Below are 15636 nucleotides of genomic sequence, written 5' to 3' on the forward strand. Positions count from 1 at the left end.
TTCTTTAATAGAACAATACAAATTTCCATTTCTTTAGATGCGTTCATAAAAGTATCAGTTTGAATAAAAGTCTTCGCTCAATTTATAAACCTACATTCGCAGAAAAAATGTGGCTTAGCTCTTTTGATCTTAATGCCTCATACGAGCCGTTATATCTAAATAACACAGAACTACAAAGAACGCGAGCACCGTTAAGATCTATGATTAAAGAGCCAAAAAGGCAAACGAAATAAGAGCGAATAGAATGGATATCGACGCATTTGAGATTAAAAGAGAGCTGGTTTATCCATAAGAGCTGGTGAGAGAGAGTCGTGAAAATTCAAAACACATTAATTTGATCATAAATAACGCGTGTTCGATTGTGCGTCATGGGAAGACACGGGGATCTCCCTCCAGAATCTTCAGTGTGCAAGAAGTTCAAGTTAATCCGTCACATGCATTAGAAGGTATAATCCATCAAGCAGCAACTTGCAGGTAACCGTGAAAACGAAAATGGGGCTTGTAATGCAATTACATAGCGTCCGGGTTCCACCATCGCCCTTGTCCCTCCGTTTCCGGCGCTTCATTTTAGGTGATGTCGGAGGGAGGACCTCCAAGTAAAAGTCAACGAAAGAATAATCTATTGTCCAGCTTATTTCTTCCAGCTTTTCTTGATTGGGATCTTTGCGATCAGAGTGGAACGCTCTTTTGAGAAAAATCGTCAAATTCGTTAGAGTTTTTACACTTGTTTTAAAGAATAGCATCAATTTTATTATTGCGACAGTCGCTGGGTTGATTGTATTCTCCATTTAAGTTTTAAAAGTTATACGGGAAAATCTTTCTTGAGGATTTCTTTAGGATAATAATATCGTATATAAGATCTTTATAATTCTAATGGCTATCACGACAGTCACTAAGTTAAGTGACTAGCAATATATTCTTTATATAAATGCGATAATTTTAAGATATACTTTTCACGAGGATAGTATAATTTTACCATTATTAACTAGTTGAGTTTCGTTGTGTCCAATTATAATTGTATTTAAAAACGCAACATGCAATCATAAGAAAGGGGAAGCACACAAATTCAAACATCAATTAGAGCTATGACTATTATACACATGAGAGTAAAAGAAAATGATAGTGAATTGTACAACATTGAGTCATTCAGAAGCTGCACTGATTAACGTTATAAATTGTGAAATATAATAAAATAATGATGTTAGAAATATTAATTTCGTAAAGGCATCTGGAAATTTACTATTATTCGTGCTAATTTTATAATGAATGAATTTGTAGAAATAAATCACCTGTTTCTTGGATATTTAAAAGATAGAATTTGTAGATATTTGAGTTTACAGGAAATAGAGCTGACCAGTTCATTGTAGGTTTCACTATCTTCTTTCTTTGAGTTAAAACACCACTTACTTGGACTCTAGCTTCCGTCAGGTCGATCTTCATGGCAATTTCTTCTCTAGTGTAGATATCCGGATAGTGGGTCTCCTGGAAGGCACGCTCCAATTCTTTAAGCTGAGCCGATGTGAACGTCGTTCGTATCCGACGTTGTTTTCTCTTCTCTGCTAAACCATCGTGTCCTGAGTAAGCCTTATATCCTAATCCACCTGAAAATAAGAAAAGGAAGATATTTGAATCAGTGAAAATGATTCGTATTTTATTAAAACAGCGTTACAAAATTGTTCAGAGCAAGAATTCAATTTAATATTCTTTAATTCTAATGGCAAACGCTACGGTTATTACACAATCTGCAATTTAGCTATGTACCTTTTGTACATATATTTCTAAAATCTTTAACCAAATCCACGATTCATAATTCTAATTGCAAACAGAACAATTACCGAATCTTCAATTTTCAGAGTTATTTCTTGGTACATTTTTCCAGCTACCTTTTGTTCTATGTTTCTGCGACTAAACCCATGCATCACAAAATCCACAAAATGTTAACCGAAACCTTATGAACCTCTTTGAAAAGTTTCCAAAATCTCAGAACCAAATCCATGGTACGTAAAATGTAGGAAAAGAATTGATCAATCCGATATAAACCTTGCTAAGACGAACTTACATTAGCATAAAACTTTCACCTACTGCACCAACTCTCTAAATCAACTTATCCCAACTTTCTCTTAATCAGTAGTCAGAGACAGAACTTCCAGGGTTCCTCTAAATCAGCCACACATTGGCGAGGCTGATAAAATATGAAGAAAATCAGTGTGGTCGAATTACTTGGTCCAAGGTGCAACGTTTGCACGAAGAGCTCTGTGCCTGTGAGCACGAAGTAGCTTATAGATTATAGAATATAGGTGAGGATGGCTGGGATAGCGAGCAACGTAACCATAGCAATGAGTGACTGAAGAGGGAGAGGGCGAGAAAGAGTGAACCAGGGGTGAAGGAAACGTGGGATGAGACAGTGCAGAGCTGGTACCAGATGAACGAACCGGTAAATGAGGGAGAGACGAAGAAAGAGAAGCAAGAATACGAAAGAGAGGGAAAGAGGGGACGAGACACATCCATTGATTTTCAGTGCCATCTTGTCGTCGTTTCCAGAGGAAATACCACAGTGGTAGGTTCGAGCATGGAGACCATGCCATGGCAACTTTCCCTTGAGAAAAGAAGGACCACCCTCTTCTTTTTTTCTGCGGGAAACACCGTCTTCTTCGCCCCGCCTGCGCCTTTCAGAGCTGCCTTCCTGCACCTCTAATTGATCGTTCCTTTGTAAATTCTATCGTTTTAACGACGTAGCGTGTTTGATTTGTTCGCTTGTCCTCGAGGAATGGGAATTCGCTGGATCGAGGAGAGAATTTCATTAGATTCTCTCTATAGCATTTATTTACAATTAATACGGACTTTAGTACTTTGGAATTTTCCGGATCTAGCGTTTCATGGTTACGTCCTAAAATATATTTATTGAAAATTGTGTAAGTAATAGAGATAAACAAGAAGATACTATTTATAAAGATAGCGACGAGGGTTTTAAATCTCTGAATAAACAGCGATGTTAACTTTTTATCTTCCTACTAAAAAGATCGGATAGAAGTAAACTACATAAACTCACTGTGAAGTTTTATTATGATATCTTTCAGACAGTGAAAGAGAAATTGTACCATCTATGGGAAAAGGAAATTACTTATGAATGATGAATTTGGTTAATTTTTCTAGCGGATAACACAAACTGGGTTATAGAATTAAAGAATATTGGTGGAGGAATATAGAAGACAGTATCACAAAACAAATATAGACTTATGGAATTATTATAGAATTACAGAAGAGAGACCCACTGTCAAACCAAACTATCCTTTTTGAAGAAATTTACAAACAAATATACTTTGTCGCTTAAACGACCTTAGAAATATTCTACGATACAACAATCTCTTCAAGTATTAACTAAATTATGTTAAAATAAATCCTAAACAATCTCTGACATATTAAAACAAGAACAAAATTAAAATGATTATAAAATATAATACAAAATAGTATCATCGTAGTCATAAAATATAATGTAGGACAAAAGTAAAATAGAAAAGCACATTTCTTGTCGAGAAAAAACTCATCACAATCTATTCCCCTCTTCCCAAAAGAACAGATAAAAGCACTCACTCTGTAGATTAATGGCCGACGGGAAGATCGAGGCGGCGTGTCTGTGGACCTCTTGAGATCTGGCGGCCATTACCGAACAGGGGGTTGCATGGGCCCCGTGGTGCGCGTGGGCATGAGAGTGGGTGGTGTGATGGGCCCCCAGCGGCGTGGTGCTTCCTGTACTCGTAGTTCCCGCGTTGCCTGGATAGCCAGCAGCCCTCGCAGCCGTGTAACGATAAGCAGCTTGGCTCATCTGTGAGCAAGAACTCAAGTCCCCGTATCCACATTGCATTTCACTGGCAGCTAGAGCACAGCTAGAAGCCTCGAAACCGGCGGCCGCAGCGGCAGCCGCCTGGTTCAAGTACGAATAATCCATGGTTCGTTCACTCGAAGCACCGAAATTCCAAGACAAAAGTGCAGAGTTCCTTCGTCACAGGCGTGTCTGACTTTGTCAGGGGCGAATAGACGAGGGCACTGAGCGCGGAACACCTGGACAGTTCATCGAATCCTCTTATCTCTTCCTCATCTTGACTCTTCACTCAATCAGAATCCTATAAAACTGAATCCTTCTGGTTGTTGGTAGATCCTGGCTGATCTTGGTAGTACCGGGTCGTTGGTTGATTTGATCCTGATAGTTTCACGACTTTAAATAGGATCAGCTGGCTCTTCCATTCACTGCAGCATGCAGATTCGAGGGATCTGAGCGTAGACAGGATTAAAAAGAAGATGAGAGTGTCGCAAGAAAAGAAACTGAGGGCCCCAGCCGGGCCTTAGCCGCGGCGTTGCTTTTGGCCCTAGCAGCGGCGTGTTTCTTCCGTCGTGGAAATCTCGGTTAATCAGCAGGCCAGGGTGTACAAGTAACGGTGGTAGCGTCACGTAATTCTCTCTGATCGCGGACAAGAGCTAAGGGACGCGGGCGGCAGCCGGTTGCTCGATAGCAGCTTATGACGCGTAATCGGATCAGCGATATCAAATTATTGCGATTATAGCCGCGGATAGAAAGAAGTTTTTCGGCCCGCTTAAGAGAGCCCGAGACGACCGACTGGTGGGTCTCCTCAAAATCAAATGATAAGCTTAATTCAATAACCGACGGAGAGGGTGCACGCCGGGGGTGTGGCCGCCGGTCGGTTACGGAGAAACGGGTTTGGTCACTGTCTGACGTTCTCTGGGCGCTGATTCGTCGATCCACGGTGCCACCCCTTGGCTGGATGAGAGAACAGTCGCCGCCCTCCGAATCTCTGTGTTCATCCCCGTCGGTGTGCCACCCCCGGTTCGTCGGGCGACCTCTCCCTAACAGCCATCAGCCCGAATGAACGCTATCATTCGATGATGCCAGCCCTCTCCCCTGGTCTCGATTTTACGATCGATTCCGGAGCAGGCCGTTTCCGCTGGACACCAGAGCCACGCTTCTCTTCAGCCATCCTACGTATGTTTACGCCTGGCTCCTTCTGCGGCTGCCTTGGTACAATGAGTGCCTCGCTTCCTGGATGATAGTGCTGATGTTAGGCATCGTTAGTCTTTACATGAATTGAGCATGATGGATTACCTTGGTGAGGGGTGAGTAGGCTGAGCTTGAGTCGTTTCTTAATTACAGGTTTTTGGTGGCTACAATGAAAATAGGGCTGCTTGAAACAGATTTTGTATGTTTACTTTTGTAGATCTATTGTGAAATACTTTTGAATGTAGCTGTAAATAAATTTTAAGAAAGAATCAGTTTAAAAATATGTAGCTGTAAATGAAACTGAAATGTAATAATTATTTTGAAATGCAATTTTTTTATTTGCAAATAAAATCCAAATACAAATAGTTATTTCAAAAACATGAGAGAACTGTAAAACATAGATTTTGGACTTGAAAAATAAAATTCTTAAAGAATGGGCTGTAAATAAAATTACTATTTTAAGCACTATAAAACACAAATAATCTTTCATTGTGCTTAGACCCATTAAACGGTTATTAGACAATAACACAGTAACATACTCTTGATAAACGAAATTCACGATAATATTCCTATGGAATTACCATGCTTTTACATCTCTTAACCATTTACATAAGGCAGTAGAAACATCAAATATCGTATACATAAAGGCCAAGGGACTAGAGAGCATGAAATATGATTTATCTGCAGATAGAGAAATTACATGACTAAACATGACACGGGACCGACCTTAGATAGGTGGTAGGAACCTGTGCGACACTTGTTTCGCACTTGTTCTCACGAAAGGGCCACGATGAGAGCAGTCCTGGTGCGCGACCCTCTTCCCCGTGTCTCGTCTCAGGGGAATTCTCTTCCAGGGTACGCGAACGTAGTACGTCGTGCAACACCAAATCGTCCATAGTGTATATACTGAGAACACACAGGAACGAACTCGTCCATTGGCGTAGACCTTGCCACAACTTCTCCATGCTGCTCCAATAGAAACTCGAACCTGCACGTACCTTATATAAGAGATTATGATAGTATAAGATACAATAATATGAAATTTTTGTTGCACTGTTGCATCTGTTTACGTTTATGCGTTATGAAGACACCGACTTTATCTTCTTAGTCGATTATTATAAACTAGATTTCTGTGATAATATTTTTTCAAATAGAGGTAAATTTGATTGGTAGAAAATGTTACAAGAAATTTACAATGATGCAAATAACTTTTATACATAATTTAATTTTATCGCATAATAACGAACAAACTTGTGTAATTCAAAGCGAAAAATTATAGATAAAAAATCTACGACCTATTCATGTAAATTAAATATAAATAAGAGGAAAGTGATTTGATGGATCCGTTGAAAAACTGTCACTGAGATAAGTTTAGTGTCTACGTCTATGGGAACACGGCAAACATGCGTGCGCGTGTAAACACTCGCACACTCGCATAAATGGCGTTTCGTCTTTTATATCAATAGAGTGAGAGAACGTCAACCCCCCTTAGCGGTCTGATACATATGTCCTTGATTTGTCGGGAGAATAATATTCTCCTGGAAAGTTGATTAAATATTGGTTAGTGATCTCAGATGCCCTTTACCCCCCTCCGTTTCCATTCCATCGACTCGAAAACCCATAGGAATACAATTTAATATTTTCACGTCCCAGGGATAGCCGACTATTTTTCTTCCGATTTACACGCGGCTCTGTCACTATCACCTTTCATTTTCACGAATGAAATCGTTTTATACTTGTTGGTCCTAAAAAATATTTCGCAAGAAACGATATCACGTTTTCATACTTACAGTATTAAGCTGACGAAAATATTTGAACACTTCTAGGAACATTTTACGTATACATTATATAAAATATTTTAAAATCTCATCAGCACTGTATCGAGAAACGACTATCGTGAGGTAATTAGATATTTACTACAAACATATATTTAGCAAAACATTAGGATAATTCTTCCATAACCTAGCGAATAATCATTATATTATTGTTAAAACGTAATTATTAGAAAATGTGTCGGTATTTCTGATACAATGAAGCATAAAATTAACGTGACAATTTTCGTTAGCTTACTGTAAAATGCTACCGCGAGCTGATTAAAATGGCTTGCAATTATTCGTTTGTCATCCACTTTTATGCAACGTTATTATCAGCTAATCTTGTTTACAGCACATTACATTTACAATTATTTTCTATGTCGCGATGTGTTAATACACGAAAATGCAGGAAAGCTTCAAACCTGAATTTTAGGTTAAGCGATAAGTTTATGTACATTAATTGTTATTACTTTTACGTAAAATTTATTTAATAAGGAAGTATTTTATTTATAAATGTATCTTTCATCAAAAAATTGTTTTATGTATCTCGTAACTTATGTAACACTTTCCGAAATGTATACTTCGCGAACGAACTTGTTATTCAACGCAATAGAAACTATTAAATAGAATATTAAATAGAACTTACCGAATTTATTCAATGAATCAACATTTTTCCGTCTTCTATCCATGATAAACGCCATAATCTTCAAAATTACACATCTTTGCACTACACTATGCATAAAACGTCGTTGCAAGTAACACAGGAAATGCGTACTTATTGCCAGCACATTTTTTAAATATATGCCATCAGGTGACATTTCGAATACTAAAATTATAATTTAAGAATGAAGTAATTAAAATTCACGTAATCGATTGTATTATCTTAAAACGCTATTGAATTTTAATAAGTAATTTATAGAATATAATTTATTGTTTACATTGGATATAAATTTAATTTAATTTAATCTAATTTAATTTAATTTAATTTGTACAATTAAAAAATTTTAAATGCGACAGTCAGCGCCACTGTTTCCGGTAAAGCATTTTTATTGGCGCAGTCGCATATTATAAAAGTATAAAAAGAAGGATGGCACGAAGATCAAAAGTGGTAATAAAAAGTAGTTTTATTATTAATTTATTATGAAAGTAGTGTTGATTATTCTCAGAATGGTTGGTGTCACAGCATATCTATCTGCATAAGGTAAATTTCAACATTTCTTTTCGATCCAATCTTGTTAAAACAAAAATACAATTTCAATAAATGGATTTAATATTCTAAAAACTATCGCGATATTATTGGAGGATTAAATATATAAAACATAGTAATTTGCAATATTTTGTAATTTAATAGAAAAATTAATATTTGGTACGAAATTTTTAATTTTTAGGAGAATCAAACTTAGGTGTATTTAAACATTCAATTTTAATATTTGAGAAATTATACAAAGCAAACATCAATATCAAATATTTGAATAATTTGTAATCGTAACGAAAAATTTACATTAAATTCGATTTATACGCAACATACAAAAAATACAGAACTGTTTGTTTTCTATATTTTAAAACAAACGGTTTTATCAAAACAAAATACGTTTTAAATAAACTTCCAAAGACAGTTTCTGCTTATCTGTGTAAATCTCGCACTTCTATAAATATACATAATAAACCTGAAAATATTTAATTATACAATAATCAGTATAAGCGTATTATTAACAACAATTACTTGTATCACTATTTTTCATACAATATTTGTGAACACTAGCAAACGCAACACATAATAACGAATAATTATACATAATATTATAGATAAATAATCCTACATACCTCATTAAGATATAATAGCAAAAATGTATCTAACGTACATTTCAATTAATACAACATTCTTATTTTTGATAGAATATTGTCTGATTCCTCATACAAGCATCATGTTCTGAAATGAAAGAATGAACAAAATTAATCAAAATTAAAATGAAGTACTGTCACAAACTAGGAATTTCTTACTAAAAAAATTAATTTCAGTTACCATGATTCGGTCGATAATGAAGTCCCTCTCGATTCGCTCCACCCCGCCTCGAACTCTTCATATTGTTCGCCTTTTGTAAATTAGTAACAATCGAGTCACAATCTGATTTTTCTATTTCCACCACGTTCTGTTTTGGAAGGTGAACTTCACATACATTTAAGGACTCTTTGACGTATTGTACTTCCGGTCGACACATGACTACCTTTCTGGGATGCGAGCATTCTTCAAAAGTAACATTCGAATGAGGCAAATTTTGCTGTTTTACATATACGACTTTGTTCTGCTCGCATGTTGGCACAAAAATAATTTTCTGCGTTGATTCTTGAGGATACGATACCACGCGATAATTAACGTCTGAGTTAATTAGTTCTATATTATCGACAGAAGCAACGTGCTTATTCCTTTGCATATAAATAGGAATTTTTTCAGTTTTGGAATCGTTTTCAAATGCCAAATACTTAATCGGCTGTTTCTCCAGTATCACTGCATTTTTGATACACTGATTGTTAGCGATTTGTATCTGAGGCTCTTGTTCCTCCATGGGCAAGATCTTTAAATTCTGCACGCCTTTCAGGATACCGACATCAGCTATATCTTCTTGGCAGAATCGTCCATTCTGCACCGTTCTAGATTTCTTAATTTCAGGCACATTATTATAAGAACACTCTTGAATGTTGTTCACATCATTGCATTGATCTACCACCACATAGCAAACATGTTGATCGTTATGGTATTTTTTACCGTTTTCAGATTTAGAAGGTTGCATGACCTTCCTTACTAATCCATTTTCACAAACCATTGGTTTTTGATGTATCTGTACGTGCTGGACTTCTGGTGCGCTTGCTTCTTTAAATTCTTGGCTATTATAATTGGAATTATCAGAATTTTCCGAGCATCGATACGCTTTATAATAATTTCCTGGCACTTCCTGGTAGTGTTTATATACAGTACAATTATTTTTCGATCTTTCATGCTGCAAAGGAACATTTTTCCGTATGATACAGACGTTCGACTTATCAGTCTTTCCATCTGCAATTATATTGTTTATGTATAAACAGTGTCCTATATTCCGCGAGTCTTTCTTCGTGAACATTACTGTTTTCTGTATTGGCGGATTTGTTCTATTCACTAAAATATCATTCGCATGGAGATTCTGCTCAGTTTGGTTGTGTTTACACTCCATTGGCTTCGAATAAGAATTCTTCGTGAAATGTATTTCATCGTTAAAAATACTTGGCGAATCTATTACGCAAGTTTGAACGTTCAGATCTTTCATTTTTGTACTATGGAATAAGGTATTTGCTGTCTTCGACTTTTGCGGCCTCTTTGAATCTTCATTCGATTCAGTTACCACGGATTGCGAAGTAAAGAGAACGTTCTGCTTCGGTGCAACGTCGAACAACATTTTCCGAGACTCTTTATTAATATGCATCGGTTCCTGGAATAGATTTGGCCGATTGTTATTATTCGCCACAACATTGTTACACCTTCGTAATATAGCAGGAATATGCTTCAAATTCTTCATTTTAACTTGCTGCATCATTTTAAAATTTTGTTTTTCCGCGTGTTTTTTAAATCCATTGTTTAAAAAATGCACTGTTTGTCTACGTTGAGTCTTGTGTTTTATTAAACGTTTCTTATCAATACAGCTATTCTGACATCCTGCTTCTGTTTGTGCAAATAAGAGAGGTTTATTCTTATCCTTTATCCTCTCACAATCAAATTCATTTATTTCAAAATATTTCTTAATACTGTTCTTACGTGTGGAATTTGTAGAATAATTTATTTCTAGAGAAGTACGATTGCTTACATCTGTCGATTCATCCTCGTTAGATATGTTATTCATTTCGTGTGACATTTCTGGTTCAAGACTGTTCTTTATTCCCACATCCAGGGTGTTCAACGAAGGCGAATGAAATAATAAATTGGACGTGTTAATTTCGTTTTTTTTTAAATTCGTTTTTGGCATTAAAAATAGGTTATGTTTTTCTTGTAAACTGTCGTCATTCTTGTTACTTTTAATATCAATATGCCAATCTGGATTATCAATAGCTACAGATACTAAGTTCGCGTCTTGAGGATGACCAGAAGGACAATATGCAGTGTCTGGAGGAAAAGAATCATCCATCGAAGTACTCGGTGTACCGCATTCGTTCAAAATATTACCACGTTTAATCATGTCTCGTAAACATTTATTTTGAAACGATTTTGCATAAATATTTCTTAATTTTTGTTTCACCTTCGTTAGCGGATCTGTCGAAGAAAAGATATGAGAAAAAGAATATTGTAATAATTAAAAAATGTAGAATAAGATACCTGATCCGAAACAGTCTGGAAAATTTTGTTCCTCGAAATTTTCTGAACAAACAACCCTGCATAATTCTTCGTATTTACTTAATGCCAAGTTTCGTAAATTTTCAGAATCAATCGTTTTCTTTTTTTCTGTTGGTTTTTGAGGGAACTCTATGTGTCCTTCATTTTTAATTCTTCTTCTTCTATAAAATGTATGTAATTATAATAATAATTTAATTCATTCTTCTTTTACAAAAAAGAAAAAATAAAAAGATCTGATTCTTAATTACTCTCTGAACTTACATCTTTGGTTGTTGTATATATCTTGTGTAAAAATATTCAACGAAAATTACCTGAGACTTACCCATCCACTTTACCCAAAATAGGACTGCTTTGGACACCAGGAGGAGTTGGTTGGAGAATATCTTTGATAGTAGAATCGAGTAATAATTCTTTCTGAACCTTTATGTTGCTATTTTCAACTACAACGTCTCTGTGAATTAAAAAATACATTCATTAGAGCGAGAATAACTTTTTATAGCGTTTTTACTTACTCTGATTTCGAGTCATAACCATCCATTAATTTAAGCACGTCTCCCTGTAGACGCGCGTTGTTTAGATCGTTCAAAGCTGCTTTCGTTTGAACTATAAATAATTATAGTATTTAATCAATTATTTTTTTTTGATAAAACGATATCTATTTATAAATTATCAGACGTACATCTTCGTATTTCTTTTCCTGCAGCACCATTTCTGTATATTCCAGCCAACTAGAATAAAAAAAGTCATAATTTTTATTATTGACGTAAATAGTGTTAATTTTTTAAAATAGTATGTTATTTATATTTACAGGTCTCGGAAGAATTCTGTTCGACGGCCTTCTTGAATTTGGCGCCTTGTTCGATTTTCCATCGATCTTCGTTTCTTTATCCTGAAAGAGATTGTCCGCAAATAATAAATATAAAAGTGCAGGAATGAAGGTAAATTAAGTTTTCAAATATTCCTCTAGTATGTCGAAACGCTGCAAAAGTTTGACGAAATTACTCAGCCAAAATTTGAATGTCATCCGGTTCTGCTGATATTATTACGATTAATATATTATGCGCGTATATTATTACGATTTCAGAAGTTATTTCCGAACATTAATGATAACAAAGTTTGTTATTTAAGCTAAATATACAATAATTTATTTATTAAATAATTTATATAATAGTTCTAATATGCTTTAAGTATTACAAAAGTAATAGTTATTAAAATTGGTATCGTAACAAGATGAATAACCGTGTTAAATTATACACGATTATACATTCATATTTCTTCGTGATATGCATAATGAAGTAAAAAGATAGAAAGAATAGCGCCTTTTCTTATTTTCATACTGTTCGATTTATCGATATATCTCATGAGATGCATAGCCTTAACTTAAAACTTATTCTTTATTCGATTCTATAACAAAGTATTAATATATATATTTATTTTCATATATATATGTATATAAAGTAGTTTACGAAACATTCTTTTCAAATCTCCAAATATTATTCAATATCTGTTAATAAAATAAGAGGAAAACATTGAAATAACTCATAAAATTTTCAATGACACATGTCAATCACCTGACATAACCAAAATTGTCGTAGAACTAGAAATACACTTTTCTCAGATATAATATTACATATATTTCTATATTTGATTTATAGATGAAAATAAATAAAATATTTAAGAAAAAATATACAATTTCTACTATTAAAACGTGATAATAATATGCACAGATGTGTATATTGATACCTTCTTCGATTTGAATACTCTCTGATGCAGATCTGTCAAGTCCCTTTTACGTCTCTTCTTTTTCTTGCGAATTTTCTGTTCTTCTCGAACACTTTTTCTTCGTCCATCGACAGATATGTCACTGGCCGCGATGTCATGCCTTGCTTTCCCCATTTTACGATAGGAGACAAGACGAATTGCGCCTTTCGAATGAGATTGACGAGCGTTTCAATGTTTGTTTACATTTCGTTACCTCGCTTCTTATGATGATCCAAGTATCACGTGGAATGACAATATCGACATACTTTGTCTCATTCTCAGACGATAACACAACCCTGCGATTAACCGAGCGATGTGTAATATTATCGACTCAGAAATCAGTTTTAAATAATCTTTCTTTGCAGTATGTTAAACGTATTTTATAATCGGAAATAAGCTTAAAATGTATATCGAAATAAATTTAGATTTGCTAAAGATAAGAAATCGTTTAACTTACGTAAATTTGTATCTGACTTAACTTCATGATATTTTTATAATAAAAGTACTGGAAAGTACAAATTCTTAAAAAAAAAAAGAGATGGCAATACTGTGAATTTTTATTTACACATCCATTATTTCTGAAAATAAAATTGAATAACGATTTTTTAAATTTAACGGATGTGTAATATAATGTAATAGCTTCCAAATTTCAGAAAAACGTAATGTAATGTATGAGTCAGATTAGTTTTGGTTCGAATAAAGATAGGTTTAATAAAAAGTGTCTCATAAACAAATGAACAACGACATGACGCAAAAGGTCTAAAGGAAACGTCGATAGGACATTTAGTCTTTTGTTGACATGCGTATCGCGAGGTGTTGATTCGCGTGTAATATTCACTATTATCAGTGGATAGTTGTTTTATAATATTATTTTCAATGATTGTTCTGTAAAAGAATATTTTATCGTCTGTTTTTAAATCACTGGGAATATTTTAAAACATTTTAAGTGTTCTATATACATAAATACAGGCAAGTAAGCATATTCTTTTGAATGTGAAGGGTAAGGGGGAAAGCAAGAATACCATTACGTCACAAGATTAGAATTAAAACGTTTTATTGCGAAAATAATTAAGCTCCAATATTTTAGCCTATTAGAAAAGGAACAACATTCAATGAATCCATTTATATCGTTCATAAAATGAAGTTTATAACTTAGTCATCATAACAAAGAACAGCTAATAAAATATTCATAATTTTTATCTGTATTTTGTTCCAGTACAAAATAGACATTCCCTATTTGTAACCAATACACCAAATCTTTAATACTACGTATCTTATAGAGACATTTTTAACGTTATAATCGTTGTTATTTGATAGGTTTACAATCCTAGTTTTTATAAACAAGATGTGTTATAAAATTAGAAATCACGAAGAATAGACGTTTCTCGTTCTTTTTCCTTACTCTTCACACGATACATTCAAATACTGCTGAAGTCAAGTATTTGTACATAGATCAACTTTTTTCGAAATTACAAATTTTAATTATTATATTAAAAAGTTGTTTTAACATAAATGTTAATAAATAGACAGAAATTGATTTTCTGGGGGTGAAATATTTTATAAGGAATTATTTTTATGTATATTAAAACACTCAATTGATCCATTTGTGTCGACTCCATATTAGTTTTGTCCGAATTCGATTTGGAAATATACGCGTCGTGAAACCTTGTGATATTTTTGGTATAATTAGTGGTTTTATGAGTGTTAATAATATTAATGGTCGTTGCGTTACGAATATTTATGTGCTTTGAGTTAGTGATGATAATAATCAGACGTGTTGACAGCTTACTACAAAATTTCCTACCATTGGAAAGTTGAAGGGTAAGTGTATTCTTATTTGGAATATGTTATATAGCTCTGATATTATAGCTGCGTAGAATTATACCTTTTCTCATTACTCTACATTATGCAATATTCGTAACATACAGAAATTTCAATATATCTCTCATACTCATTACAGTAAATACCTATACATTTATTCTAATACAGTATATATATATAATGAATATATAATAAATAAATAAATAAATAAATATATATTTGTATCATACTATGTAATTAAACATATAACATATACTGCTATATAGATATAATACGAATATACTATATTAGAAAATATATATATAGATACAGTGGTGAGTATCAGATATTATGACAGTTTTATATGTCATATAACATATAAGACATAGACATAGACATATATATTATACATATAATATAAAAATATAAAATTTTGAATATAGTATTATGTGTTATATCATATCTCCAATTTAGAGTAAATTGTAATGATAAATAAGATTATATATTTTATAAATCAAGAAATAGGAACTAAAACATACCATATTTTCTGTTTTGAGAAAGTACTTTTCAACAGCGTTTCCGTAGTGTAGTGGTTATCACGTGTGCTTCACACGCACAAGGTCCCCGGTTCGATCCCGGGCGGAAACAGTTATTATTTTCTTTTTGTACTTACAAATACTACATTTTTATTTCCATGATTAGATCAAGGTAGAAAGATATTTTCCTAAATATTATATCGAAGATATAAATATTTTCGATATTTCATTTAAGGTAGCATTAATTAAATGTTATCTTATAGTTAGAATTATGTTAGCCATGTTTCTACAGAATCGCTTTACCGACAGAGGATATTATCCTACGTTACCCTCCACTGTAATTGCTAATTTATATCG

General features: G+C 33.9%; 4 protein-coding genes and 1 non-coding gene across 12 annotated transcripts in view; 3 read left to right on the forward strand and 2 right to left on the reverse strand.

Annotated features, from left to right (window-relative positions):
• LOC126925348 (homeobox protein ceh-17-like) overlaps nucleotides 1-7597 on the reverse strand; it is a 28082-nt gene extending 20485 nt beyond the window's left edge. For 2 of the 6 annotated variants that reach the window (XR_007713878.1, XR_007713877.1), the window contains exons 1-5: nucleotides 7472-7597; nucleotides 5738-6009; nucleotides 5117-5256; nucleotides 3592-5053; nucleotides 1408-1601 (exon numbers count right to left, since the gene is read on the reverse strand). Coding sequence is in view for 2 of the 6 variants with exons in the window: in XM_050740803.1 (XP_050596760.1) it covers nucleotides 1408-1601; nucleotides 3592-3946 (549 nt within the window). In the remaining 4 variants the exon portion in view is untranslated. Of the gene's footprint in view, nucleotides 1-1407; nucleotides 1602-3591; nucleotides 5054-5116; nucleotides 5257-5737; nucleotides 6010-7471 lie in introns of those variants that run through there. The other 4 variants (XR_007713879.1, XM_050740803.1, XR_007713876.1 and 1 more) reach the window with 2 other exon arrangements.
• Nucleotides 1-15636, forward strand: part of LOC126925344 (muscle LIM protein 1-like) — a 58794-nt gene that overhangs the window by 34417 nt on the left and 8741 nt on the right. The gene's annotated exons all lie outside the window — the stretch shown is intronic.
• Nucleotides 8232-13449, reverse strand: LOC126925338 (uncharacterized). 2 transcript variants are annotated; one of them, XM_050740760.1, is made up of 9 exons: nucleotides 12926-13449; nucleotides 11991-12071; nucleotides 11862-11910; nucleotides 11695-11785; nucleotides 11505-11633; nucleotides 11165-11340; nucleotides 8849-11101; nucleotides 8650-8755; nucleotides 8232-8492 (listed from the first exon to the last, which is right to left on the reverse strand). In XM_050740760.1, exons 1-8 carry the CDS (start codon nucleotides 13076-13078, stop codon nucleotides 8709-8711), a joined length of 2979 nt encoding a protein of 992 aa, XP_050596717.1. In that variant the 5' UTR covers nucleotides 13079-13449; the 3' UTR covers nucleotides 8232-8492; nucleotides 8650-8708. The 2 variants fall into 2 exon arrangements, with proteins under 2 accessions (XP_050596717.1, XP_050596716.1); XM_050740759.1 differs by having other exon boundaries at nucleotides 11165-11343; nucleotides 12926-13448.
• The window catches only part of LOC126925341 (ecdysone receptor-like), a 198460-nt gene continuing 197453 nt past the window's right edge, over nucleotides 14630-15636 (forward strand). Inside the window, exon 1 of the mRNA XM_050740772.1 lies at nucleotides 14630-14764. The gene's annotated coding sequence lies outside the window, so the exon portion shown is untranslated. The remainder of the gene's footprint in view (nucleotides 14765-15636) is intronic.
• On the forward strand, nucleotides 15319-15391 carry Trnav-cac (transfer RNA valine (anticodon CAC)). Its single transcript has one exon. It is a non-coding gene; the product is annotated as a tRNA-Val (tRNA).

Source organism: Bombus affinis, chromosome 16 (assembly GCF_024516045.1).
Source record: "Bombus affinis isolate iyBomAffi1 chromosome 16, iyBomAffi1.2, whole genome shotgun sequence".
NCBI lineage: Eukaryota > Metazoa > Arthropoda > Insecta > Hymenoptera > Apidae > Bombus > Bombus affinis.

Excerpts from the sequence above, each read along its gene's own strand:
- LOC126925338 (XM_050740759.1), bottom strand. The coding sequence starts at position 13,078 with ATGGGGAAAGCAAGGCATGACATCGCGGCCAGTGACATATCTGTCGAT. Across the intron at positions 12,072-12,925 it reads GAGTATTCAAATCGAAGAAG|GATAAAGAAACGAAGATCGA; the intron begins GTATCAATATAC and ends AATCTCTTTCAG. Across the intron at positions 8,756-8,848 it reads TCATTATCGACCGAATCATG|AACATGATGCTTGTATGAGG; the intron begins GTAACTGAAATT and ends CTTTCATTTCAG.